Source organism: Mobula birostris, chromosome 11, assembly GCF_030028105.1.
Source record: "Mobula birostris isolate sMobBir1 chromosome 11, sMobBir1.hap1, whole genome shotgun sequence".
Lineage (NCBI taxonomy): Eukaryota > Metazoa > Chordata > Chondrichthyes > Myliobatiformes > Myliobatidae > Mobula > Mobula birostris.
Genome location: NC_092380.1, coordinates 88784414 through 88811644, shown reverse-complemented (window position 1 = coordinate 88811644; position 27231 = coordinate 88784414). Strand labels below are relative to the sequence as shown.

The 27231-nt window shown below is 39.4% G+C and overlaps 1 protein-coding gene across 3 annotated transcripts in view; it reads right to left on the bottom strand.

Annotated features, from left to right (window-relative positions):
• Positions 1-1683: 1683 nt before the first annotated feature.
• The window catches only part of alkbh3 (alkB homolog 3, alpha-ketoglutarate dependent dioxygenase), a 63665-nt gene continuing 38117 nt past the window's right edge, over positions 1684-27231 (bottom strand). Inside the window, exons 7-10 of one of the 3 annotated variants that reach the window (XM_072272684.1) lie at positions 21440-21528; positions 21127-21336; positions 8431-8529; positions 1684-2561 (exon numbers count right to left, since the gene is read on the bottom strand). In XM_072272684.1, coding sequence (XP_072128785.1) covers positions 2484-2561; positions 8431-8529; positions 21127-21336; positions 21440-21528 — 476 coding nt within the window. In that variant the 3' untranslated portion in view covers positions 1684-2483. Of the gene's footprint in view, positions 2562-7734; positions 8337-8430; positions 8530-17094; positions 17241-21126; positions 21337-21439; positions 21529-27231 lie in introns of those variants that run through there. The other 2 variants (XM_072272683.1, XR_011887799.1) reach the window with 2 other exon arrangements.

The following is a 27231-nucleotide window of genomic DNA, read 5'->3' as shown; positions in this document are numbered from 1 at the left end:
GGCAGATGGAATACAGTGTTGGGAAATGTATGATAATGCATTTTGGTAAAAGGAACAATAGTGTAAATTATTATCTAAATTTTGAGAAAGTTCAAACATCAGAGGTGCAAAGGGACTTAGGAGCCTCATTCAAGACTCCTTGAAGGTTAGTTTACAGGTTCAGTCTGTGGTAAAGAAGGCAAATGCAATGTTGGCATTTATTTCAAGGGGAATAAAATATAAAAGCAAGGAGATAATGCTGAGCCTTTATAAGACACTAGTCAGGCCACACGAAGTATTGTCAACAGTTTTGGTCCCTATATCTCAGAAAGGATGTGTTGTCATTGGAGAGAGTCCAGAGGAGGTTCACGAGGTTGATTCCGGGAATGAAGGGGTTGACATATGAGGAGCACTTGGAGCTTTGGGCCTGTACTTATTGGAATTTAGAAGAATGCGGGCGATCTCATTGAAACCTGCAAAAAGGTTGAAAAGACTACGGTTTGGGTGGAAGTGGAGAGGATGTTTCCTTTGGCGGGAGTATTGAGAACTAAAGGGCACAGCCTCAAAATTGAGGAGCAACCTTTTAGAACAGAGGTAAGGAGGATTTTTTTTTTTAGCCAGAGATTACTGTATCTGTGGAATGCTCTGCCACAGGCTGCAGTGGAGGCCATGTCTGTAGGTATATTTAAGGCGGAAGTTGATCATTTCCTGATCGGTCAGGGAATCAAAGGATATGGTGAGAAGGCAGGTGTGTGGGGTTGAGTGGGATCGGGGATCAGCTGTGATGGAATGGCAGAGCAGACTCAATGGGCTGAATGGCTAATTTTACTCCTATGTCTTATGGTCTTATTGCAAAGAATATTCAAAAGGGAAACTAATAGATTTTCTAGGAAAATTGCAGGCTGAAGGAGATAGCCAAGAATACAACATAGTGTAGTATTTGCCAAGATATTCTGAAGATCTTTCTGAAGTGGCAACCTCTACCACCAAGGAACAAATGAGCACGGGAATGCTATCGCAAGCAAGCTCTTTTTCAAATCAAACATTATACAAACCTGGAAATATATTACCATTACATCATCAGCACAGAGTCTAGACCCTGGAATCTGCTATCCAGTTGAAAGGGGTGGAAGGACATTGACCAAGGTGACTCGCAGTTCATGAGAGCACTTGGCCACCACTTTCTCAAGGGCAATTGAGAAGAAACCATTACTGATGGCATTGCCCATGACACCCACAATCAGGAGAAAGTGAATAATAACGCTTGGGACTGGAGGAGCTGCAAGGTCAAAGTGCCAAACAATCTCTTTCCTTGTTGAAACAACTTTGCATTCAATAACTCTATGATCCCCCATCCAGCAAATCAAGACAACTAGGGGTGCACACAATACTTAAGCAACAAAACATGTTGAATAGTCATTGGTATGAGTACACAGCAAGTCAATCCTTTTGCAAGGTTAATCCATAGAGAAACCCGAAACATCAAAGTTGAGCATGCACGCCCATTTTTATTAACATTATCTTACTACCCGAATATTAAAATAATCTCTTAATAACAAATATAGGAACATGTTTCGCTTAGATTGTTAAATAGCATAAAAACAAATATAGCTTAAAATGATTGTCCTGCAATGATGTGCACTTTTGTACAAAACTGACTAATTTATGTTCACTGAAGCAAACTGTAATAAAAAGTAAACTCACACCTTTGATTAACAATCAATTTATTTAGTGTGTACCTATTTATATTTCATGATGTCATTAATTCCATCAGTTCCAAAGTGCATTATGTTTAAATGATAACTATTTCTGGACATTTCATATCATACAAAATTAAACGTGCCTTTGAACATGTTTTTAAACTTTTACTATATAATGTTTTCAGCAACTATTTTACAAAAAAAAATGCAATCAACTTTTTCATTGTTTTCTCTCACCAAAATCCTTCCTCTCATACTCTAGTTCAATTTTTAATTATTCAATGGTGAAACTTAACCTTGGCTTTCAAACAAACATCTAAGCCTTCAATAAATAATTTCAGGTTCCAAACTTTCCATGACACATTTCCGTACAAGAAACTTTTTCTAGATTTGTACACAGTCACAATTTGAAATTTTTTTTCCCAAAAAATTCAAAAATGACTTAATAACATAATTTAGAAATAAATTTTCGCCACCAATGAAATTATGGATTCATACTTCATTTTTCCTAAACTTGCAACAGTGAAACTTTCCAGACATTCTTCTTTAAAATACAAGTCCAGTGCCTCAGAATTGTAAACATTAACAGACAAATTCTTAAACACATTTGTATGAAACTTTGTTTGTGTTAATGGCAACAATACCTATTGAGGATGTTTTCAAAAAATTATTAATGTAGTACCTAAAGTTCCTGCTTTCAAACAAAAACTATCAAAGTTCAATTGAAGACTTCTGCTCTTTCAGTTATTTTTGTACAGCTCCGCATCAAATGCATCTTCACGTCTAACATTATCTTCAGTTTAATCATGCCTCAGGATAAACTGTTCTAAATGTTAGGTTTATTCGTGGATTTCTATCATGGTATTCTTTTGGAACTCGATGCTGAGAACAATAGAAAAATGCATTCAAAGATTAATAGTGCAGATGTCACGATTCTTTGTTTTCTACACCCTGTTCTAATAGTGACCTCATTCACTCTTTCGAGTTACTATTCAGTCTTCCTGAGGTATTCTCTTTTCTGTGCTTTCACTGTCCATCTCAAATCATCATGCCCTTCAATGGTTTCTTCTGCCTTCATCTTCTCTCATTAAGTTCTACCTATCAGTAAGTTACTTTGGTTTGCCCTCTCATTCACTTCGTCAAAGCAAAATTTCTATGGCTCTCCCTCGATCTATATTAGCAACCTTATTCTTTATATCCCCCTCCCCTCCATATTAATAACCCCAAGCTTTCTACATCTAGCTTTCAGAGGAAATACTTTTCCTCTTGCTCTATTCCCATCCCAAGTTATTTATTATTGCTCCAAAATATTTTGAAACTCCAAAATATCTAGACTTTGTCGCTTGATTCTGAAAAACAACTTGCATTTTATAAGGACTGTCAAATAAACCCACGATACCTTTGCAGTTCCTGATCTGCTTTTCACTTTCACCTTCCCCTCAAAGACTGTCTTCTTCCACTGCAGATGTCACAGATTCACAGAGCATAGAGCTATATAGTACAGATACAGGTCTAACAATTCCATGTCAACCACGGTGCCTACCCAGCTTCCTGCACTCAGCCCATACCCCTCTCCAAGCTCAACCCTTGCACGTACCTTTCAAAGTACTTCTTAAATTATACTGTTGTACCTGCCTCAAACACTTTGTCTGGCAATTAGTTTTGTATACTCACTACCCTCTCTGTGAAAAAGTTGCCCCCCAAGTCCCTTTTCAATCTTTTCCTTCTCACCCTAAATCTATGGATTATTTCAAAATTTGTTTAATTCTGGATTTTTCCTGGGGAAAACACTACTACCATCCACCTCATCTAGCTTGGTAAAGAATGAGGTCAGCATAGAGTTGTTTGGCTGAAAGACCTGGGTCTTTGCTGTATTTTTCTATATCATCTCTAGCCAAAAGAAATCTCAAATCCCTTCAGTTCTTTACTCCCTCCAGTATATCATCTATTTAGATAGAGTAGTAATTTTTTGGTTATTAACAGAATGAAAGTATTTGAATCAGCACAGAAAAGTGGCAACAAATTAAAAAAAACACATCATTCATGATTTCACTAGATGGCACAGCAGGAATGAGAAGCCATAGCCATCTTCTTCGGCTCTTCCTTGCACTCTTACTTTGTATCCCTCTAATTCTGGCCTTGTTTATTGCTCATTAGATACTTCCAAGGTAGGAATTTCACTAAACTCTTGTTTCTCACTCTTCCTTTAACACCCTGCTTAAATTCTACTTTTTCTGACAAGCTTTTTGTGAACAGCCCTGATGCAGGGTCTCGACTTGAACCACTGACTCTGCGTTTGCCTCCACAGATACTGGTTGAACCAGTGAGTTCCTCCAGCAGTTTGTCTTTTGCTCCAGATCCGAACATCAACAGTCTCTTATGTTACTATCCTTATCTCTTTGGGTTGTATCAGATTTTGTCTAATTATGCTTCTTCACAGCATACTGGAACACCGCTCTGTGTTAGTTGTTTTATAATTTTTTCCGACATGCAATTAAAAATTAATTGTGATTAATATAACAATTTAATGTGCTTAATTTTGGTTTTGAACACAACAGTGCTCTACCCTGCAGACTGAGGGTGTAGATTTATGAAGCAGCTGATTTGCTGAGGCCCCAGGAGTAAATGAGAGCCAGCTTGCATTTGGCTTCAGGATCTGTGATGCACACTATCGACAGATGCTGCTGCACCACACATTGCCGTATCCCTGGCAATGCCACACATGTGCAGAAAGCTCAGTCTTGAGTTTTATTTAAGGATGCAGGCAGTTTCAAGGTATTCTCAGAGTAGCAAATGTATCTGATTGTGCTAAAATATTAACCTAAATAAAATTAGTGTATTAATCATAATGTTTAACTGCAATTAATTGGCAGACCAGTTATTGCTGTGAAGATGATTAATTGGAGTTAGAGATCTTACATTACTTTGTCTGTTCCTGGAATACATCGGCTAGCTGTTTACTTTATCAAATCCCTAGAAAATCTACCATTACAGTCAATATATTGGTCTAAGAACTGAGAATATTGGCAAAGTTGTGAGAGGAGCACATTTTTTAGACACTGGAATTGTTCAAAACAATAATATTAATGAAAAGGCTTAATATCTATTCTACGCAGTTCAGAAGAGATGAAATCAACTGAGAATACTTTGCTGTTCTAATAATCAAAAATGTTTTAAAAAGGCTTAGTGCCACATACAAGGTAATTAACTTGCATTAAATCAAACTAAATCCTTTTGTTGCTGGAAAACAGAATTTGTTACCAAGTGTGAGTAAAATTACATTGAATAATGATTGACAAATTTTGGATGGCACACTTCAGGAGCTGGTCACCCTCCACAGCTCAAAGGTGTGCATGGGGAAAGGGAACTGGATGTCTGCCACAAAGATATAAAAGTACAGTCCAGTAGATGAGGAGATCCCTGAAGAATTGTTCTGCTGTACAGCAAGGAGAAAGATCAAGGCACTGAGAGTTACAGGGTATTCTATAGTTAGGGAAGCAGAGGTAATTATTTATGAAAGTGAAGCTCTTTCAGTCCCTTCTACCTACTCTGCTATTCATTAAGATCACAGTTGACCTGTTACCAAAGAACACATAGTTGCACTAACCATTTCATCCCTTGATTCCCTCAAGATCCAAAACCCTAAAGGAATGCATCTATGTGATCAGAGATACAATTGCCAAATGGTACCAGGTGTCTGAACTAAAGCCATCAACACTGGCATTCTGACACCATTCTACAGCATTCTTTCTACACTAGCATTCTGAAGTACAGAGTTAACAGCTAAATGTTGTGGTCCAAATGGATACTAAAACAGAATAAGGGATGAAATCCTGCAGGTAGTTTTAAAGAGTTACTAGATTTTACACAGGGCCTTAAAGATAGCAATCTCTATCACTCAGTGGTATCTGCCAGCAAGTATAGGTATAGAAGGCATATGATAGTATTGAGAAAAGTATTACTGGAGGAATGGCTTTAGATTCCTGGTACATTAAATACACTGTAGTTTTGGAGAGCTGAGACTTATGCAGACCAGGTGTGCCCAACTTCAAAGGAGGTGGGATTAATATTACTAATGCTGCTGTGTCCAGGTGGGTACATTTATCCAGTGGGAAAAGACAGGCCGGCACCTAGAAATAGCATTGAGATGGAAAACAAAAGATGCACTGAGAGAGACGGACAGTATTCAGGAAAGAAAAAGTACCATCTTACTTCACAGCAGAATAGGGGACAGTTCAAGACCTATGAACCGAGTTATCAAAATTGGAGAACTGCAGGTGCAATTCGTCATGTGGGACTATGGAGTTGTTGAGACGTGGCTAAAAAGGGCACAGTTGGATACTAAATAATCTTGCATACATAGAACAGTACAGCCATTTGGCTCATGATGTGCTGATTTTGATGCCAATTTATAATAACTGTTCCTCTGTGTATAATGAAAACAGCGTACTTACATGTCTATCTAAAAGCCTCAAACTCTATCAGACTCTAGAGTGGAGTATGTTAGTGTGCTGGAACAGTTTGAGGTCAAGGAGGTGGTAGTGCTGGGTCTTCTGATGGTATATATTCCAGAATTTTGAAAGAAGCAAGTGGGAAGATTGCTCAACGGAGTGACATGTTTATTGATTCTAGACAACTACCACACTCTGTGTCAAAAAAACCTGCCATGTCGCCTTTAAATACCCTCCTCTAATCTTAAAAGCATGTCCCCTGGTGTTTGACATTTCTACCCTGGGGAAAAAGATTCTGACTGTCAACCCTATCTATGCCTCTCATTTAAAAACTGCTCAACCTCCAATGCTCTAGGGAGAGCATCCCAAATTTGCCCAAACTTTCCCCTGTAATCCAGGCAGTATCCTGGTAAACCTCTTCTGCACTCTTTCCACAATCTCCACATTATTTTTAAACACAAAATTCTCTGCAGATGCTGGAGTCAAAGCAACACTCACAACATGCTGGAGGAACTCAGCAGGTCGGGCAGCATCCGTGGAAATGATCAGTCAACCTTTCGGGCTGGAACTTGACGAAGGGTTCCAGCCTGAAACGTTGACTGATCGTTTCCACGGATGCTGCTCGACCTGCTGAGTTCCTCCAGTGTGTTGTGAGTCCACTTTATTTTTGCAGTGACACAACCAGAACTGCATGGAATATTCAGTGTGGTATGACTAAAGTTTTATATAGCCTCAGCATGACATCCTTACTCTCATACCCAATGAAAACAAGCATGCCAATACCTTCTTTACCACTTTATCCACTTGCATTGGCACTTTAAGTGAACTATGAACCTAGTCCCTAATACTCCTCTGTATTACAATGTTATTAAGGGGTCTAGCATTAACTACATACTTTCTCCTTTCATTTGACCTTTCAAAGAGCAACACTGACCTTACATTTACCTGGATTAAACTTCATGTGCCACTTCTCTGCCTATATCTGTAAGGGATCTAAATTCTGCTATATTCTTTAATAGTCCTTTACACAGTCCACAACTCCACCAATCTTGCTCTGACTCCACAAACTTGCTAATCTATCCAGGTACATTTCCATCCAAATCACTGATACATCACAGAGGTCCCAGCACTAATCCTTGTGGAACAGCACTAGTTATGAACTCCTGCTCTGCAGCAAGCCATGCTGACTGTACCTAAGCAGGCTACGCCTTTCAAATGCACATCAGTCCTATCCCTCAAGTACTGTCTTCAATATTTTCCCTACTATTGAACTGAGGCTTACTGGCCGATAGTTACCTGGATTATCCTTATTCTCTTTCTTTAAGAAAGGCACATTTGCTGCTCTCCAGTCTTCCAGGACCTCACCTATTGCCAATGTAGACACAAAGACATTTATCAAAGCCCAGCAATCTCCTCACTTGCTGTTTCACAATTCTGTAATATAAACCATCAGGCCCTGGGGATTTATCCACTTTAATGCTTTTCAGAAGAGACAGCACTACCTCCTCCTTAATCTCAAACTGTTTCAGCACTTTAACCTACTCCACTCTGCATTCACTGCCTATTTACTAATGGATACACGGTTTTGACCTGAAATGTGCACTCTATTCTTTTCCATAGATGTTGCCTGACTTGCCGAGTTCTTCCAGCATTTTGTATGTGTTACCCTGGATTTCCAGCATCTGCAGAACCTCTTGTGTAAAACAGTGCCCACCTGCTGAAGAGTCAAAAACTATTGGACATAGAAAACCAACACAGCCTCAGTAGACTAAGCAGTCTCCTTCCATTCAGTTAATTTTGCTGTGACTATTGTAGGCATTGCTTTGCAGGCACTGAAACAATCACGTGCTGAGGAGCAGCAGGAATTCTTCCCTCACTTTGCTTCATCTAGTTCTTTTTTTTAAATGTTGACGTGACCTGCCATTGCCCTTTAAAGATAATGACTGTGTTCTGTTGAGGTAAAAAAGGCAAGGAAAAAAATCCGAAAGGTACATCAAGAAATTCACTCCCTTCTCAGTTATGTCTTGCTTTGTTCTCTCTACATGAGATCTGTTATGCACAAAGTGGATGCCATATTTCATTATTAAAGATGTATCCAGTCACTTGCACTATTCATCCTGAGATCATGTAGGGTGCAAGTGTTTCTGTCTTCTCCCCCAGCAGTACCAACTCTTTGCTGTCCCTTTAACCTCAGATAAATATGAACCTGCAGAAAATTAGTTTCTGTGAACTGGAACATAGTCAGACTCATGATAAAGAAAGCATAAAGAAAGCCTGATGTTTAACTTAAAGTGCCTCACCTGCCAATCCTTCTGGGTGCTCCCTTCCATTATCAGCAAACACCCATGGCTTAATGGAATGCGAATTCTTTCTGCATAGGTATAATCCCCTTTCTCTTCCTGAATAAAATGACACATGATGAAACAATTTAAGAATGTTATAATTACTCATGATATTTATTGAGGTTATGTTACTTCTGAGTACAGTTCTAGTCACGAGCTCTGGTTGCCTGAAGACTTCCTCACATCCCAGTCAATTAACTTTTCAAATATTGTTCTTTTAAAAATATGAAATGCTCAAAACTGTTCATAAAAATGAAAATGAAAACACATTTATCCCCTTATTCTCAATAATACTTCTGGATTAATAATAAGACCATGAGACAGAATTCCTGAGGCATGGAGGATAATTTATTTTGGTAATCTTTGAAAACTTTTAGAGAATCTATTGATGGTGCTATCTGTCCCTGAATCCCCCAGTGTATGGCTAAGTAACTTAGCAAAATTTGAAACCTGTTTTCCCTAATAAGAGCTTATTATTGAATATTCTGGGCCATCTATTCAAAGAGATATTCTAGAAATATTACTAATTTAATAAAATAATAAACTAATTTTGACTGTCATAATTTAGCCTTTGACTACCATAATTCAACTGACCTGCCAATGAAATAGTAAGTTTTTAGATCACAATTAGAATCAGAGTCAGGTTTAATATCACTGGCATATGTTGTGAAATTTGTTGTTTTGTGGCAGCGGTGCATTGTAATACATAATAATAAAAATATATATATTCCAAAAGTATATATTATAAAAAAGAAAATTAAATTAAATAAGTAGTGCAAAAATGAGAGGGAAAAATACTGCGGGAGTGTTCATGGGTTCATCGACCATTCAGAAATCTGATGGCAGAGGGGAACAAGCTGGTCTAGATATGTTGAGTGTGTGTCTTCAGGCTCCTGTACTACCTCCTTGATGGCAGTAATGAGAAAGAAGCATGTTCTGGGTGATGGGGGTCTGTGCTGATGGATGCTGCCTTTTTGAGGCAACGCCTTTTGAAGGTGTCCTGGATGCTGGAGAGGTCAGTGACAATCATGAAGCTGCCTCAGTTTACAATATTATGCAGCATTTTCTGATCCTGTGCAGTGGTCCCTCCATACCAGATGATGATGATGCTGATGCAGATTTTCAAAAATACAACAGCAGAGGTGTTCTAAGTTTAAGCGAAACCATAACAACTCCTGTGCTGTCCACCAAACGCAGAAAACAAAACGTGGTAAAAACTTCATATCCTTATGTCATCACGGCAGGCCATCTTCTTAAAGTGAAACCCAATTCAATGTCGGTGGTTGTGGATTGTGCATATGTTTTCACCCAGTACCCTACAATGAAACCAGTTAAAATGCTCTCCACAGTACCTGTAGAAACTTGCAAAGTACTTTTGGTGATGTACAAATTCTCCCCAAACTTCTAATAAAATATAGCCACTGCTGTGCCCTCTTTGCAAGTGTATCAAAACATTGAGCCCAGAGTAGATCCTCAGAGATGTTGACACCCAGGAACTTGAAACTGCTCATCCCTTCCACTTCTGATCTGTCGATGAGGACTGGTGTCTGTTCCCTTGATGTCCCTTCCTGAAGTCCACAATCAATTCCTTAGTCTTACTGACTTTCAGTATAAGGTTATACTGTGACATCACTCAATCAGCTAACCAGCTGATAATAAGAGGTTCAATTGTCAAAGTGTTGGTGAGTTACTTTTGCAAGTAACATTAAGTACACAATCTTAACAGATGTTCATGTAATTAAAATAGTTAACAACTCTGAACTCACTCTGCTAACAGTGCAAAAGATTCCTTCAAAAATTAAATAACAACAGTTGCAAGTTACTTCTGATGGAGAAAGACATATGTATTAAATAAAATTATTCTCTGATACTTCAAATAATTAAAATCAAATAGGCTATTGCATCTGTATGTATAGCAGATAATGGATTTCTGAACTTTAATGGCTAAATTTTTTAAAAATTCACATTTGCACATCATATTAAAACAAACTGCATTTTGACATTTTGCATAATGCCCACTTTGAGCTTGCCTCTTCTCACACAGCACTCCAATACAGAAAAATCAATACAAATATTGGAGAGCTAATCAAATCAAAAGCATGCTTGGCTCTGAGTTTATCTTCTTCTAAGTCTTAAACATTCAGCAACAATGACCCCTTAACCAAAGAAAATAATCCCTACATCCAACCTCTTCAACTTTAAGATGAACCTTTAGTAGACTTCAAAAACTTTTAGTGAACCTTCACTGTCTCCCTCAGGCAAGTGCATGCTTTTTTCAGCAAAGAGACCAGCATATAGAATATTCCACATGGAATTTCTGCAAATTCCTCACAATTGAAGTAAGATCTACTTCTGCCTGTATTCAAATTCTTTCACAATGAAAGCAAACACATCATTTGCCTTCCTAACTGCACCTGCACATTGGCTTTCAGTGACTTGTTACAAACACAGAGGTGGCTTTGAACATCACTACTCAACACTATTTAAAAAAAAACTCAGATTTCATATATGGAATACCAAAATAGATTACCTTAGATTCCTCCACATTACATTTCTTGCTTTCATCCAGTGATTTATGCATACCCCTTTGAAGCTTCTTTACATCGTGGTTCGTTTTGGTAGGTCAAATATGATGGCAGAATAGAGCATTAATTGAAAGACTCTTGGCAGTGTGGAGGATCAGAGGGATCTTGGGGTCCGAGTCCATAGGACGCTCAAAGCTGCTATACAGGTTGACTCTGTGGTTAAGAAGGCATACGATGCAATGGCCTTCATCAATCATGGGATTGAGTTTAAGAGCTGAGAGGTAATGTTGCAGCTATATAGGACCTTGGTCAGACCCCACTTGGAGTACTGTGCTCAATTCCGGTTGCCTTGCTACAGGAAGGACGTAGAAACATAGAAAGGGTGCAGAGCAGATTTACAAGGATGTTGCCTGGATTGGGGAGCATGCCTTATGAGAATAGGTTGAGTGAACTCGAGCTTTTCTCCTTGGAGCGACAGAGGATGAGAGGTGACCTGATAGAGGTGTACAAGGTAATGAGAAGGCATTGATCGTGTGGATAGTCAGAGGCTTTTCCCTGGAGCTGAAATGGCTAGCACTAGAGGCCATAGTTTTAAGGTGCTTGGAAGTAGGGACAGAGGAGATGTCAGGGGTAAGTTTTTATGCAGAGAGTGGTGAGTGCGTGGAATGGGCTGCTGGCGGTGGTGGTGGAGGTGGAAACGATAGGGTCTTTTAAGTGACTCCTGGATGGCTACATGGAGCTTAGAAAAATAGAGGGCTATGGGTAAAGCCTAGCTAGTTCTAAGGTAGGGACATGTTCGGCACAGCTTTGTGGGCCGAAGGGCCTGTATTGTGCTGTAGGTTTTCTATGTTCCTATCTTCCTTTGAGATCACAGTCCACTTAGTTTACCAGCCACAAACTGAGAAATACAGAATTGAGTCTGCCAGACAATCACTAATGAAGATTATGAATAGATGGGGACCAAGCACTGATAGGTGATGTACTGTGTCTCTGTCAGGCAACCTGAGAAAGGTTCATTTATTTTCTCTTTTTGCTTTGTCTGACATCAATTCTCAATCCATGAGAGCATGCCACCCTCATTTCTGTCTGTTCTAACCTTCTTAATTATTCTCCAATCTGGGACCTTATTGGGAGCCTTTCAAAAAGCCAAATACACCACATTCAATGGTTCCCTCTTATTCTCTTAGAACAAGTAGAACAGTTGGGTGAAGCACTGATGGGTACTGATCTATTTACTGTACAGTACTGTGGTGCTTCACTGCTGGGGGAAGAAACTGCATAACAATGGGGTACAATACTACTGGGAACAACCCTGTCACTATTAAACTGTGTATAGAACAAGCAGATTCAAACATCACTGTATAACACTAGAGTGTGACATTGGTTGTCAGAGGTCCTGCAAGATGGAAAGCTACACTGGAGATATGGTAAATGGATTGACTATAGTAGCAAAGATTGAATTAGTGAAACAGTCAGAGAGCACTGAATGGAGCATCAAAAACATGTGTGTCTTCAAACATGACTAAAATATATTATGGGGTTAAAATTTATACATTTCACATGACCGGACTTTGGAAACTATTAGACTATAAATCTTACCCTCATCTCTCAGAAGGTGAACTACTGTCAAAGCTTATAATAATCCAATGAGACACATTATAAGGTGTTATGCAATGCAAACTCTCTCCAGCAGTGAATCCAAAACTGCTGACAAATTGCTTTTGCACCCACATCAGAAAAATTAAGTATGCTTGAAATGGAGGATGATATTAACAATTAAGCAAAAATGGAGAAGCTTATAAGAATGCAAAATATTATTCCCAATCTGGAATATATACAATACAAAACAGACAACTCATTCTTATTGTCACATGACAGAAAAAGATACCTACAAATACCGAGTGCTCAGTCATTCAACAATATTTTTGCAATTATTAACATGTTTATTCTTGAACAAGCAACTGACAGACTAGTGAATCTCTGAAGTTAAACCTTGCATAAAAAGTAATTTTGATTACAGCTTGTCTGACATTTTGTGCAGTGATCTGTAATAACCAATCCCCTCGTACCCCCAGAAAAAATGCCACCATTATAACAATGGATCTAGTGCTTTCCCGGCAGATATGACAAATAAACTTTTCTCAGGTTTCCAACTGAGTACAGGTATTGATAATAACCAATATTTTGATGACAAACTCTGCCATCTTCATCGTTGGTTATTATCAATAATGTTGGTTATAATCAATACCTGTATCCAGCTGGAAGCCCAAGAAGAGTTTATTTGCCACCAGTACGTACACCTAAAGTCAATGGAGGGCAAGCATTCAGCAAGTTTTAAATGTCAGGCACAGACCATAGCTGATTTTGGATTACTCAGGAGAGAGAAGTCAGTGATATCAGTGATAATCAAGGGTGTGCTTTTCTCCATGATTTGCTAAAAAAAAAAAGTTTGCAGTTCCCTCCACCTCCTCTTCAACTCAGGAAATCCTGTACAACAGGCAGTCACGCAAAATTTCCATTTCCTTTCCCATGGAGGAATTCAGTGTTCACCTTCTATTTGAACTCAGCCAATGATTACTCAAACCATGTAATGATGCAGTTCACAAAACACCTCTAATTAACAACATTGATGGATATTGCTTTCTCAAATAAAACCACAATGTAATGAATACATCGTAATTTTTGAGCATTCTTAACATCCGATCTCTAACTTTTTGCAATTCAGAGTTAAACAAGCACAAAATGATAAAATAAAGCACTGTCTGTATTGAACTTCTTAAGGTCTTACACATTATTAGGTGTAATTAATTTAACCACAGGAAGCAACAGACTCTTATATTTTTTTAAATTTGGAAAAGCTTTTCAGAAATGTCTGCATATACAATTGAAACCTGTATTTAAGTAGTTGCCATGGAAACCTTCAGCATCATGTTAGATTTTCCATGTATTGTTAAAGCCACCCACACAATTTTCAGTAGTCCCAGTACTGCCACTATCATTTAACCAAAGCTACACGCTTACATATTGTTTTAAAAGCAGCTTTGTGAAAAACAGGAGTTTGATTTTCAAAGTAGACTGCAGACATAGACAATGTGAATCAATTTAATTTCTTATGAAGAGCAACATGAATCTTGAGATAAATACAAGGACAATGATTAGATGCAGTGGAGGCACAACTCAGAGAACACCACTGCTTTTAGTGAAACTTAAATTGTTAGTTACAAAAAATCTGTCTCAAAAGAAATGTCAAAAATAAGGCTCCTTAGGGGGATGGGGGGTGGAATGTGTTTCTGTTACTCAGGCAGTACAGTCACAGTATATGCTACAGTCCCAGAAAAGAGAGAACTATACCAGCTTTGAGATATAAAATAATGTGGAATATTAAATGAGGTAGACAGAGAGAACAATAATAAAAGGGAAATGAAAAAATTAAAGAAGAGCCAAATTTGATATTTTATTTGAATGATTGACTGAAACAGAATCAATGTCATTCATTAATTTATTGGACCTCTTAACTGGGCACCCACTGAAATAATGGAAATGAGAAACTTTCAGCAAACAACGGGTGGCACAGGAGGGTAGTGGTTAGCACAACTGCTTAGCAGCACCAGTGACTCCCAATCGTGGATCGATTACTGCCACCGCCTGTAAGGAGTTGCCCGTTCTCCCTGTGACTGCATGGTTTCCTCCCACATTCCAAAGACTTATGGCTAGAGTTAGGTTTAGTAAGTTGTGGGCGTACTATGTTGGCAGAGAAAGTATGGCAACTCTCGAGGGCTCCCCCAGTGCCAAACTTCCTGATCTGACGCAAACTATGCATTTCACTACATATTTTAATGTATCTTTGTATGTGACAAATAAAGTAATCTTAAAGCTGATCTGAAAAAATCTTAAACTTAAACAAAGTCTCAGGGAAAATGAATCTCAATGGTTCATGTCCTATATCAAAGTAGCAATTCACCCTACTGATTTCTACTGATCATTTGGAGCCTTACTCTTTTTCTCTTTGGTCATTCCAATATCTAAATCCAATCATCTTTTTAAAGTTCATAGCAGCTAGAGGTCACTTCTTGTTCTGTGATTTAAATCTTAAATTTTCCTTATTATTTTTAAAATGGGGATGGCACTGTGGTAAAATTTCATGTTCACTCTGATTATATCTTGATACTGCAATTTTGTGAATTCAGTGCATGGCAATGAAGAAATGCAGAAGTTGGCAGACATCCCACCTCTCCCAGAAGTTCCAGGAGTCTCCCACGTACTAATAGTGGCTCCCTGATGCCCGCAAATTATATACAATGTCCCGGAAATCAATTTTTTTGAGAGCGAGTGAGTGAGAGCGACCGCGAGAGAGAGAAAGAGAGCGCGCGCCATGGGAGAGTGTTCCAAAAAACGGAAAATATAAAACATATGTCACCCCAGACTACCCTAAAGTGTACCCCTGCCTAATAGGGGTCAAAAATAATGACAGTGTTGCTCGCTGCACTGTTTGCAACAGTGATTTTTCTATTGCCCATGGTGGGTTAAGACTGTGAAAGACATGTTGAGGTGAGTTTAACAGCTGCCATTCGTTCATTAGCGTAGCTAACGTTATTTAAACTAGCTGGCTAGCTACTCAGGAGCTACTCTACTGCAGACATCCCAACTTTCCCGGAAGTTCCGGGAGTTTCCCGCAAATTGATGGTGCTACCTCCCTGAAATGAGTTTTTGCAGGGTGGGATGTCTGAGCTGATTTCAGTGAATCGGCTCTCCACCACAGGCTTCAACGTTTTGGAGCTTTCTTCAATGAAATCGAGCAAACCAGGAGAAATGGAAGGATTACTGCCATAATATTGCACAATAAATATTTCCAAATATACTTTATCTTGTAGCTTCTCTGTGATCATTACATATATTCACATTCATTCTTTAGCACCCTGCAATATACTTCAAGATTTTAAGATTGACTGCTTGGCTAGCAAGATGATAGCTGGGATTGCTAACTGCTCTCAGAGATGCATTTAACCTCAGAGAAGGAAAAACCAGAGCCAGCCTTCACTAGATTTATGGGCAGCTTTTCATTCTGAAATAGGTTGCAATCATCATTCTTTCACATTGCAAACCTTAACGAGTTTTCTTCATCCAAATCATTATGTAACTTGAAGTAGAGCAGATAAATGCCTTTTATTCTACTTTGTATCACATAGCTCTGTTAAGGGTGGCTTTTCCATTTGGCAGTTTTCAAGTTTGGAGAGGCAATGATTTTTGTTTTGTTTCTATAACTTTTTATTCAAATACCTAATGTTAGATACTGCAGTCTGCTCTCCTCTGCACCCTTCTCAAAAGAAAAAGGCATGATGCATAAAAGAATGAAATCAAAAGTGAAATAAAAAAGGAAAATGTGAAATAAAAATGAAAAGTAAAATTTAAAGTGTGCACTTGTGCATGTGTGTATAATTTACAGCTATCAACTGAGCAAAAGATCAATGAGACACCACCAACTTCCTCCATTATCAGGCTCAGCTTGAACAAACGTCAGTATGAAGTCCAGCTCCTAAATATCGAGATAAAATATTCACTTAAATGAGTGTCTTAACACTTAAATGAGTGCCAAAGCATTGCTGTATTGTTTGGTGAGGATATATGTGTGATTTTTAAAAAAATATGATTGCAAGATATATTCAGAGAACAATTTACTGTATCAAAGTTCATAAATAGGTCACGCTGTTCAAATACATTTGTTGTCACTTAAAAACTAAATGGAGATGCACTGAATCCTAATATTATCAAAGCAATCACAGTTCATGGATTCACAGAAAGACTAAAGGCATGGCAACAAAATAGGCAAGTACAAATCACCTTTATATGTTTAGTGCAATTTCCACATCTGGAACAATCAAATGATGTAATTTCCTGAGAAACAACCCATTTAGATCATGGCACAGGATATTTGTGCATGCTATTCTTAGGAATGACTATTATTAGCTACTCCTGGAAATATTCTGGCTTGGGACCTTACAAACATCAAAGCAGTGAAGTTTACAATGGGTGCAATATTATCACTTTGGTCTTCTTGCTGGACTGAGGTTCAACCACCACCCCCTGCCCCCATTCTCACCACATTCAACTGGAGCACCATCACCAGTGTCCTACAGCTGCATCACTGTCTGGTATCTCTTCACAAAACCCAGCAACGGATAACAAGGACTGCTGCAAATATCATCATGGTTTCTCTCAAAATTCAAGATTGTTTAATGTCATTTCCTGTACACAAGTGTAAAGGAAAACAAAATACTTGTTACTCACTCTGGATCCAAAAAATAAACACAATAAATACAAATACATAAGATAGCTAATATAACTAGATTGATCATTTGTCCACAAAGCAACATTAGGTGCAGCGGTGTCTGTACAGAAGGTGACTCTATGACAGGAAATGATAAGGTAGTGGTGCTGGGGGGTGTAGTTGGATGGGTTTCTGAGTGGTGATATTGATCAACCTTACTGCTTGGGGAAGTAACTGGTTTTGAGTCTGGTGGTCCTGGCGTGGAAGCCACATCGCCTCCTCCCTGATAGGAGTGGGATAAACAGTCCATGCGCAGGGTGGGTGAGATCATGATGTTACTGGCCCTTTACTGGCACCTTTCTGTATGTACATATGTCCTTGATGGTGAATAAGCTGGTGCTGGTGATGCATTTGGCAGTTTTGACTACCGTTGTAAAGCCTTCATGTTTGCCATAGTGCAGTTTCCATACTATGCAATAATGCAGCTTTTTAGGATGCTTTCTACGGCGCATCTGTAGAATGATGTCAGTATGGATGTGTATAGTACAGCTCTCTTCAGCCTTCTTAGAAAGTAGAGGCATTGATGAGTTCTCCTGACTGTGCATAATGTGTTCTGGGACCATGAGAGGTTGTGCAGGATGTACACTCCCAGGAGTTAGAAACTGCTCGCAGTTTCCACTTCTGTGCTAATGATATAAAGAGAGGCGTGAATGGTGCAAGTTCTCTCCCATTTCAGGACATATATGTGAAGCATATGCAATGCCTCTAGCATTGTCAAAGACTCCTCCCATCCTTCCCACAATCTTTTGGACCTTAGGCTGTCAGGTAGAAGGTACTGTAATATAAGTACCAGAACTGTCAGGGTGGAATTTTAGACTTAATACCCTGCTGCCACCCAGTATACGTGCACACCCTACTGCACGCCCCCACCACCACACCTCAACTCATATACATACCCTCATCCTGCACCAGTCACTTTTCATCATTAGTTGCTACCACTTCATCTTTCATATTACTGCTTGTTTTATTATAATAGTCCCAGTAACATAAATATGCACCTCATACTTCGTCACCACCTGCCAAGCTTCAGGCCATGCCACTCTGGGACTTGTGCTAGTATTATTTTGTAACTATACATGCTGGATCTTGAGTATGTATGCTGTGTGTAACTATAAGTACTATGTATATTGGTCCCAGAGGAACAATATATCATTTAGCGGTTTTCATGTATATAGCTGAATAACGATAAACTTGGTCTAAAACTGATGCAATCTAATGGGCTTCCCGCTTGACTTTGGACTACCAGGATAACAATACACCCACGTCTCTGGGCATCACTGACCTGGGCCTCTGTACCTCCCACTGTGGATCCTTGACTTCCTAACCGGAAGACCTCAATCCGTGCAAATTGGTGATCACACATCCTCCTTGCTGGCGATCAACACTGGTGCACCTCAGGGATGTGTGCTTAGCCCACTGCTCTACTCTCTATATACACATGACTGTGTGGCTAAGCATAGCTCAAATACCATTTATAAATTTGCTGACGATACAACCATTGTTGGTAGAATCTCAGGTGGTGACGAGAGGGCGTACAGGACTGAGATATGCCAACTAGTGGAGTGGTGCCGTAGCAACAACCTGGAACTCAACATCAGGAAGATAAAAGAGCTGATTGTGGACTTCAGGAAGGGTAAGGCGAAGGAATACACACTAATCCTCATAGAAGGGTCAGAAGTGGAGAGAGTGAGCAGCTTCAAGTTCCTGGATGTCAGGATCTCTGAGTTACAAAGAAGGCAAGACATTAGCTATACTAGGGGTTTGAAGAGATTTGGAATGTCAACAAATACACTTTAAAAACTTCTACAGTTGTACCATGGAGAGCATTCTGACAGGTCTGGTATGGAGGGGCTACTGCACAGGACCGAAAGAAGCTGCAGAAGGCTGTAAATCTAGTCAGCTCCATCTTGGGTACTAGCCTACAAAGTACCCAGGACACCTTCAGGGAGCGGTGTCTCAGAAAGGCAGTGTCCATTATTAAGGACCTCCAGCGCCCAGAGCATGCCCTTTTCTCACTGTTACCATCCGGTAGGAGGTACAGAAGCCTGAAGGCACACGCTCAGCGATTCAGAAACAGCTTCTTCCCCTCTGTCATCCGATTCCTAAATGGACATTGAATCTTTGGACACTACCTCACTTTTTAAAAAAAATATACAATATTTCTGTTTTTGCACGTTTAAAAAAATCTATTCAATATATGTATACCATAATTGATTTATTTATAATTATTTTTTAAAATGTTATTTATTATTATTATCTCTGCTAGATTATGTATTTCATTGAACTGCTGCTGCTAAGTTAACAAATTTCATGTCACATGCCGGTGATATTAAACCTGATTCTGAATTCTGATTCTGAAGCTACTGCTATTGATTAGAAGACAGCGCTCAACACCATCGTCTCGTCTGCATTAATCAACAAACTTCAAAACCTTGGCTTGTGTATCTCCTTCTGCAAATAGATTCTTGACTTCCCCATTGGGAGACCACAGTCTATGCAGATTGGAATTAACATTTCCTCCTCGCTGACAATCAACACTGGCATCCCTGAAGGATGCATACTTAGCCCAATGCTCTACTGTCTTGACACTCATGACCTTGTGGCTAGGCACAGCTCAAACACCATTTATAATTTGCTGATGATGCGAATGTTGTTGGCAGAATCTCAAATGGTGACGAGGAGCATACTGGAGTGAGATAGGTCGCCTAGTTGAGTAATGTCGCAACAACAACTTTGCACTCAATGCCAATAAGACCAAGGAATTGATTGTGGACTTCAGAAAGGGGAAGTCAGCAGAACACATACCAGACCACATCGAGGAGTCAGCAATGGAAAAGGTGAGGAGCTTCAACTTTCTGGATGTCAACATGTTTGAAGACCTATCCCGGGTCCAGCAGATTGATGTAATTACAAAGAAGGCAAGCCAGTGGCTATATATCATGAGAAGATTGAGGAGATTTGCTATGTCACCAAAGAAGTACCACAGAATGCATTATGACCAGCTGTATCACCGTCTGGTATGGAGACACCAATGCACAGGATCTGAAAAGGCTGCAAAGGGTTGTAAGCTCAGCCAACTCCATCATGGGCACTGGCCTCCTTACCATCAAGGATGTCTTCAATAGGTGATGCTTCAGGAAAGTGGCATCTATCATTAAGAACCCACATCATCCAGGACATGCCCTCTCCTAATTGCTACCATCAACGAGGAAGTACAGGTGCTTAAAGATTCACACTCAATGTTTATGAACAGCTTCCTCTCCTCTGCTAACATATTTCTGAACAAATCATGAACTCATGAATACTAATTCACTAATGCACCATATATTTATTTGGTTTGTATTTCTTATTGTCACTGAGAGTAATTTCTTATGTACTGCAGTGTACAGCTTCCGCAAAACGACAAATTTCATGACATATGTCAGTGATAATAAACCTGATTTTGATTCTTGATGTTTAGCTGCAGAATATTAAACTACTTGCAACCATGATGAACAAAATCATAAATCAATGTGTATCCTATTTTAACAATCAACTACTTATTTGTCACCCAATTATAGTTTACCTATTTTAATGACAACTTTTGTTATTAGTACTTTTTGAAACTAATATTTCTACATTATATGATCAAGATCAACCTTTTTATAAAATAGTTCCATTAACCTCTTAAATTCCCTCTCTATTGCAAGAGATAAATGAGATTTTACTGCATCCATAATAAATAAAATTATACATGAAACAAATAACATACAATCTTATCGTATCCAGTGCTTGCAAAGCAATTTTCTTTTCAAGTGTACTTACTGGAGGTGGTTTCTTCCTCATTTCAAAATTCCTGGTTTCCCCAAAGCTGAGTGATGCAATAACTGGGCTTCTTCCCAATGATGGTTCATCATCACTGTGCCAATCAATGCTGTCCTTACAATTTCGGTACAGATTGCATAGAAGAGAATTAAAGGTGTATCCGGTTAATTCCTCAATGAGATCCTTCAGCATAGATAATAGAGGATGCCACTAAAAGGAACACAGTAACTTATCACCTGATTATATATTAAAAATATTTTGACATGTTCAAAGACATGAGCAGTTGACTTTAAGACAGATGGAAATAACCTACATGAGGGTTTGATTTCATAGTTGAGCCAGAGTATGTGTAGGGGAGCTGTCCATACCAAGCTGTGAGTCTTGGTTCCTGATAGGGTCCATCTGCAACACATGAAACATTCACTGTTGAAACTGACAAGCATGTACTTCTAAATAATTCCTCCATATATATGTTCTGACCTCTGAAAAAGGATACATACAATATCAAGCCAGAAATAACTGAGGGAAGCAGCCACAATTCTCAATTAAGTGTACAACAAACTACTGTAGAGCACAAAAATTATGGATGTCTTCTTGGGAAAATCTTTTTGTTTGGCTGTGATGTCAAATGGAGATTCTACGAGGCTCCTGATGTTGGCCATAAAATCAATCAAGATCCCTTCAAGTAATATTGAACTATGAAACAAACAACAGCGCTTTACCAGTTAAAATCTTCATACATAATTGTTTCTAAAAACAGCAGAATTGGGAACAACATTCAAAAACATGTAATGTCAGCAACCAATATAGCAGAACTCCTCTTTCAAAACATTAAGCCCATGAATTCTTCTGGAATCTGTCCATGTTTTACACTGAAAGGAGCACTATGGAATGTTCCCTTTAAAAATGCTGGGACAACTAAAAATATTCACAAAACATTTGCAGAATGATGAGAACAGCACAAAATCTTAAGCTTGTTTCATAGAACATTGTTACACACATAGGACAGCGTAACACATACGCATAATACAATCCTGCTTCAAAACAAAAAAAAAGTCAGAAGATAGCTTTATAAAAGAGGGGTTTACACCATTTAACTGGTCAAGATATAGAATTGCTTTGAGCTGATCATACTGATTTCAATGTTATACAGCATTATCTTAATTGAAAGGCAGCTTGGCCTGATTAAAAGTACGTAATGGATATTGAAATTGAGGCTAGGTGCAGGTCACAGGATCAAGCACCTCATATGCCATCCTGGTACTTCCCAACCTGCCGCATCACCGTCAATTTCCCTATCTTCAGGTAACTGCGTCCATCTGTTTTTCCACAGCCCCTCTCCACCATTTTTGTTTTCCCTTATTCTTCTGGCCCCTCACCCTTCTTTTTCCCCTCCCCTGCCCTCATGCTGCCCATGATCCACAACTTGCTCCTTGTTATTCCCCCCCCTTACTACCCTTTATTCCATTGTCGAATGTCCTCCCTTTCAGATTCCAACTTATTCAGCCCTCTTATCCACCAATCACCTCTGAGCTTTTCAGATCAGTTGTAATTTCCCCCTCCTCCACCTACCTACCTTCTTCACCTGGATTCACCTATCACCCATCTGCTTGTGCTATCAAAAAGGCTCTTAGATACCTCTATCATATTTTCCTCCACTATCATACCTGGCATCAGAACCTAGGCACGCACATATATGTGTAGAAAACTAGCCCCACACATCTGCTTTGAATTCACCCCCTCTCACTTTAAATGCATGTCTTCTATTACTAAGTATTTCAACCCTAGGAAAAAGATACTGCTGTGTACTCTTACTTATGCCCCTCAAAATCATTGAGTCATAGCACACGACAGCACAGAAAAAGGCCTTTCAGCCATCTAAGTCCATGCTAGTCTGAATTTTTGCCTAGCCCCATCTACTTGCACCCAGACTATAACCCTCCCATACCATTCTAATCCATGTAGCTATCCAAACTCCTCTTAAATGTTACAACTGAACACATATCTATCACGTTTGCTGGCAGTTTGATCCCACTCACTTCACAACTGAGTGAAGTAGTTTCCCCTCAGATTTCCCCCTAAACATTTCAGCTATGACCTCTAGTTCTCATCCCACCCAACCTGAGAGGGACAAAGCGTGTACTAATTCACCCTGTCTATTCCCCTCATAACCTTATAAACTTCTATCAGATCTTCCTCCAAGTCACCACCACTCCAGAGAAATTAACCCAACTCTGCCAAACTCTCCTCATAGAACATGCCCTTTAATGTAGACGACACCCTAGCAAACCTCTTCTGCACCCTCTCCAAAGCCTCCACATTCTTCCTATAACAAAGAAACCAGAATTGAAACTCCAGATGTGGCTTAACTAGAGTGTTATAAAACTGCCACATAACATTCAGCATGCATACTTAGTTCAAATTTGCAATAAAAGCATACAGATCACATGAGAAGTATACAGGATGATGTGGCATAGATAGGAAAGCCTTCTCCAGGGTGGAAATAGCTAACACGAGGGGGCCTAAGTTTCAGGTATTTGGAGGAAAGTAAAGGGGGCATATTAGAGGTAGGTTTTTTTAACTCAGAGAGTGGTAAGTGCGTGGAATGTGCTGCCAGGACTGGTGGTAGAGGTAGATATATTAGGAACAATGAATACACTCTTAGATAGGCAGATGGATGGAAGGAATGAACAGCTTTGTGGGAGGAAAAGATTAGATTGATCTTGGAGTAGGCTAAAGGGTTGGCACAACATCATGGGCCGAAGGGCCTATAACATGCTGTGCTGTTCTATGTTCTATCACTAATGAATAGTTTTCAATCAAAAAAGTTGAAATCAAAGATAGGAAGATACAAAATGTAAAACAACTTTGACTCCTTCCAAGTTCAAAGTAAGATTTATTATTAGGGTACACACGTCACCACATAGAACCTTGAGATTATTTTTCCTGTGGCCATACTTAGCAAATCTATAGAATGGTAACTATAAACAGGATTAACAAACAACAAACTGTGCAAATGTAAATATAAGTAATGAGAGCATAGAGTCCTTAAAGTGAGACCACTGGTTGTGGGAACACCAGAAACTGAATGAATGCAGTTATCCCCTTTTGTTCAAGAACCTGATGGTTGAGGGGTAGTAATGGTTCTTGAACCCGATGGTGTGAGTCCTGAAGCACCTGTACCTTCTACCTGATGGCAGCAGTGAGAAAAGAGCACAGCCTGGGTGGTGAGGATCTTTGATGATGGATGCTGCTTTTCTAAGGCAGTGTTTCATGTAGATATGTTCATGGTTGGGAGGGCTTTACCTGTGATGTACTGGGCTGAATCCACTACCTTTTTTTAGGATTTTCTGCTCAAAGGCATTGGTGTTCCCGTACCAGCTGTAATACAGCCAGTCAGCACACCTTCCACGACATATCTGTAGAGGTTTGCCAAGATTTTTGATGACATGCTGAATCTCCGCAGACTCCTGAGGAAGTAAAGACGCTGTCATACTTTCTTTGCAATTGTATTTATGTGATGGGTCCAGGACAGGTCACCCAGGAACTTAAAGTTACTGACCCTCTCCACCTCTGATGATTACTGGCTCATGGACCTCTGCCTTCTCTCTCCTGAAGTCTTCAATCAGTTCCTTGGTCTTATTAACATTGAGTGAGAGGTTATTGCTATTACACCACTCAGCCAAATTTTCAATTTCCCTCCTGTATGTTGATTTATCATCACCTTTGGTACAGTCTGCAATATTGGTGTTATCAGCAAACTTGTATATGGTGGAGCTATACTTAGCCACACAGTCATAGGTGTAAAGCGAGTTCAGCAGGGGGTTAGGCACATATCCCTGTGGTGCTTCTGTGCTGATGGAGATTGTGGAGGAGATGCTTTGCCAATCTAAACTGACTGAGGTTTGGAAGTGAGCAAATCCAGGGTCCCATTGCACAAGGGGGTACTGAGGCCCAGGTCTTGGAGTTTATTGATTAGTTTTCAGGGGATGATGGTATTAAATGCTGAGTTATAATTGACAGAGAGCATCCTGACATATGCATCTTTGCTGTCCAAATATTCCAGGATTGTGTGATGACCAAATGAGATGGCACCTGCTGTAGACCTGTTGCTTTGTAGGCAAATTGGAGCAGATCTAACTCACCACTCAGACGGGAGCCGATATGTTTCAACACCTGCCTCTCAAAACACTTCATCACTATGGATATAAGTGCCACTGGCAACAGTCTTTTAGATAAGTTACCACGCTCTTTTTGGGCACCTGTACAATTGAAGACTCCTTGAAGCGGGTGGGTACCACACATTGCTAGAGCGAGTAGCTGAAGATATCCATGAACACACCAGCCAGTTGGTCAGCACAGGTCTTCAGTACATGGCCAGTCTCCATCCAGACTGGATGCTTTCTTTGGATTCACTCTCTTGAAGGCAATTCGCGTGTCATCTTCAGAAACCAAGACCAAAGCATCATTGGGAGACGTGCGTGTGCAGTGGTTCTAGTGGTCAAAGTGAGCATAGAAGGCATTGAGCTCATCTAGAAGTGAAGCTCTGGTGTCCCCTACGTTGCAAGATTTAATTTTGTTGGAGGTTATGGCATTCAAACCCTGACATCTGTCGAGCATCTTGGATGAGGGTCGATATCACTCTAACTTTCCTAAATGCATTCAATGTGGTTCAATGGTTACTTATTTCCACTGGGAAGGAAATCCTAAATTCTGGAATTTTACATGATTAAGATGTGTAAATACAATATTTTTTCTAAGGATATCATTTGATAGCACATTAGTTAAATGCAACTGAATAAAAAATGCTTACATGCAAAACTCATTAACCCTTCATGAAGGGTTCCTATATAGGTGATTCCCACTGCAATTCCTTACAATAGGCAGAGAAACTCCTGAAAGGAAGTAAATAACCAAATCTGGTGAAAAAGAATATTGTAAACAAGGGAAAATGAATTCTTCTCCATGTGTGCATGAGATTGCTTTTTGGGGAAGATCACTACAGGTCAATGGCACTGAGTGACGAGATATGGGTCTACAAACAAAATTATCTACATGTTGGATTACAGTTCTTCATATTTTGAGTCTTTCTTCAAAAAAGAACAAATGAATAAATCAATTTGAGTTAGACTGTTAAAGCAAATCACTTGCCTAGGAATGGCGTAAAAAGTACAATCTTTATTTAAAAGAATTAAAAAGACATTAAACAGCTTCTGTAAAAAAGTACTTGAAGTCAAAGGCTATTCTTTTTCAACATATGAAATTTAGTAAAGGATTATGTTTAGTGATTGAACTTCAACCAATGTTCCATTAAATATGAAGCTAACAGCTAATTTGAAGTGAATTATCCCAAACACATTCCTACAAATATGTAAGTGGAGACTATATACATACACTCAGTGGCACTTTATTCAGAACCTCCTATATCTAATAAAACGGCCACTGATACATGTTCATGGTCTTCTGCTGCTGTAGCTCATCCACTTCAATGTTCAACATGTTATGTGCTCAGAGATGCTCTTCTGCACACCATGTTGTAAACCATACTTATTTGAGTTACTATCACCTTCCTGGCAGCTTGAATCAGTCTGGCCATTCTCCTCTGACCTTTCTCATTAATAAGGCATTTTGGCCCACAGAACTGCCACTCACTACATTTTTTGTTGTTTCTCGCATCATTCTCTGTAAACTCTATAACATAGAACAGAGAAATCTTCAGCACATTAAAGGCCCTTCGGCCCACAACATTGTGCCAACCATGTAACCTACTCTAGAATTTCCCTACCACATATCCCGCTATTTTTTAAGCTCCATGTAACTATCTAAGAGTCTCTTAAAAGACCCTATTGTATCCGTTTCCACCGCACCCACCAGCAGTGCATTCCACGCACCCACCACTCTCTGTGTGAAAAACATACCCCTGACATCCCCTCGGTACCTATTTCCAAGCACCTTAAAACTAATCCCCCTCGAGTTAGCCATTTCATTCCTGGGAAAAAGCCTCTGACTATCCACACGATCAGTGCCCCTCATCATTTTATACACCTCTATCAGGTCACCTCTCATCCTCCGTCGGTCCAAGGAGAAAAGGCCAAGTTCACTTAA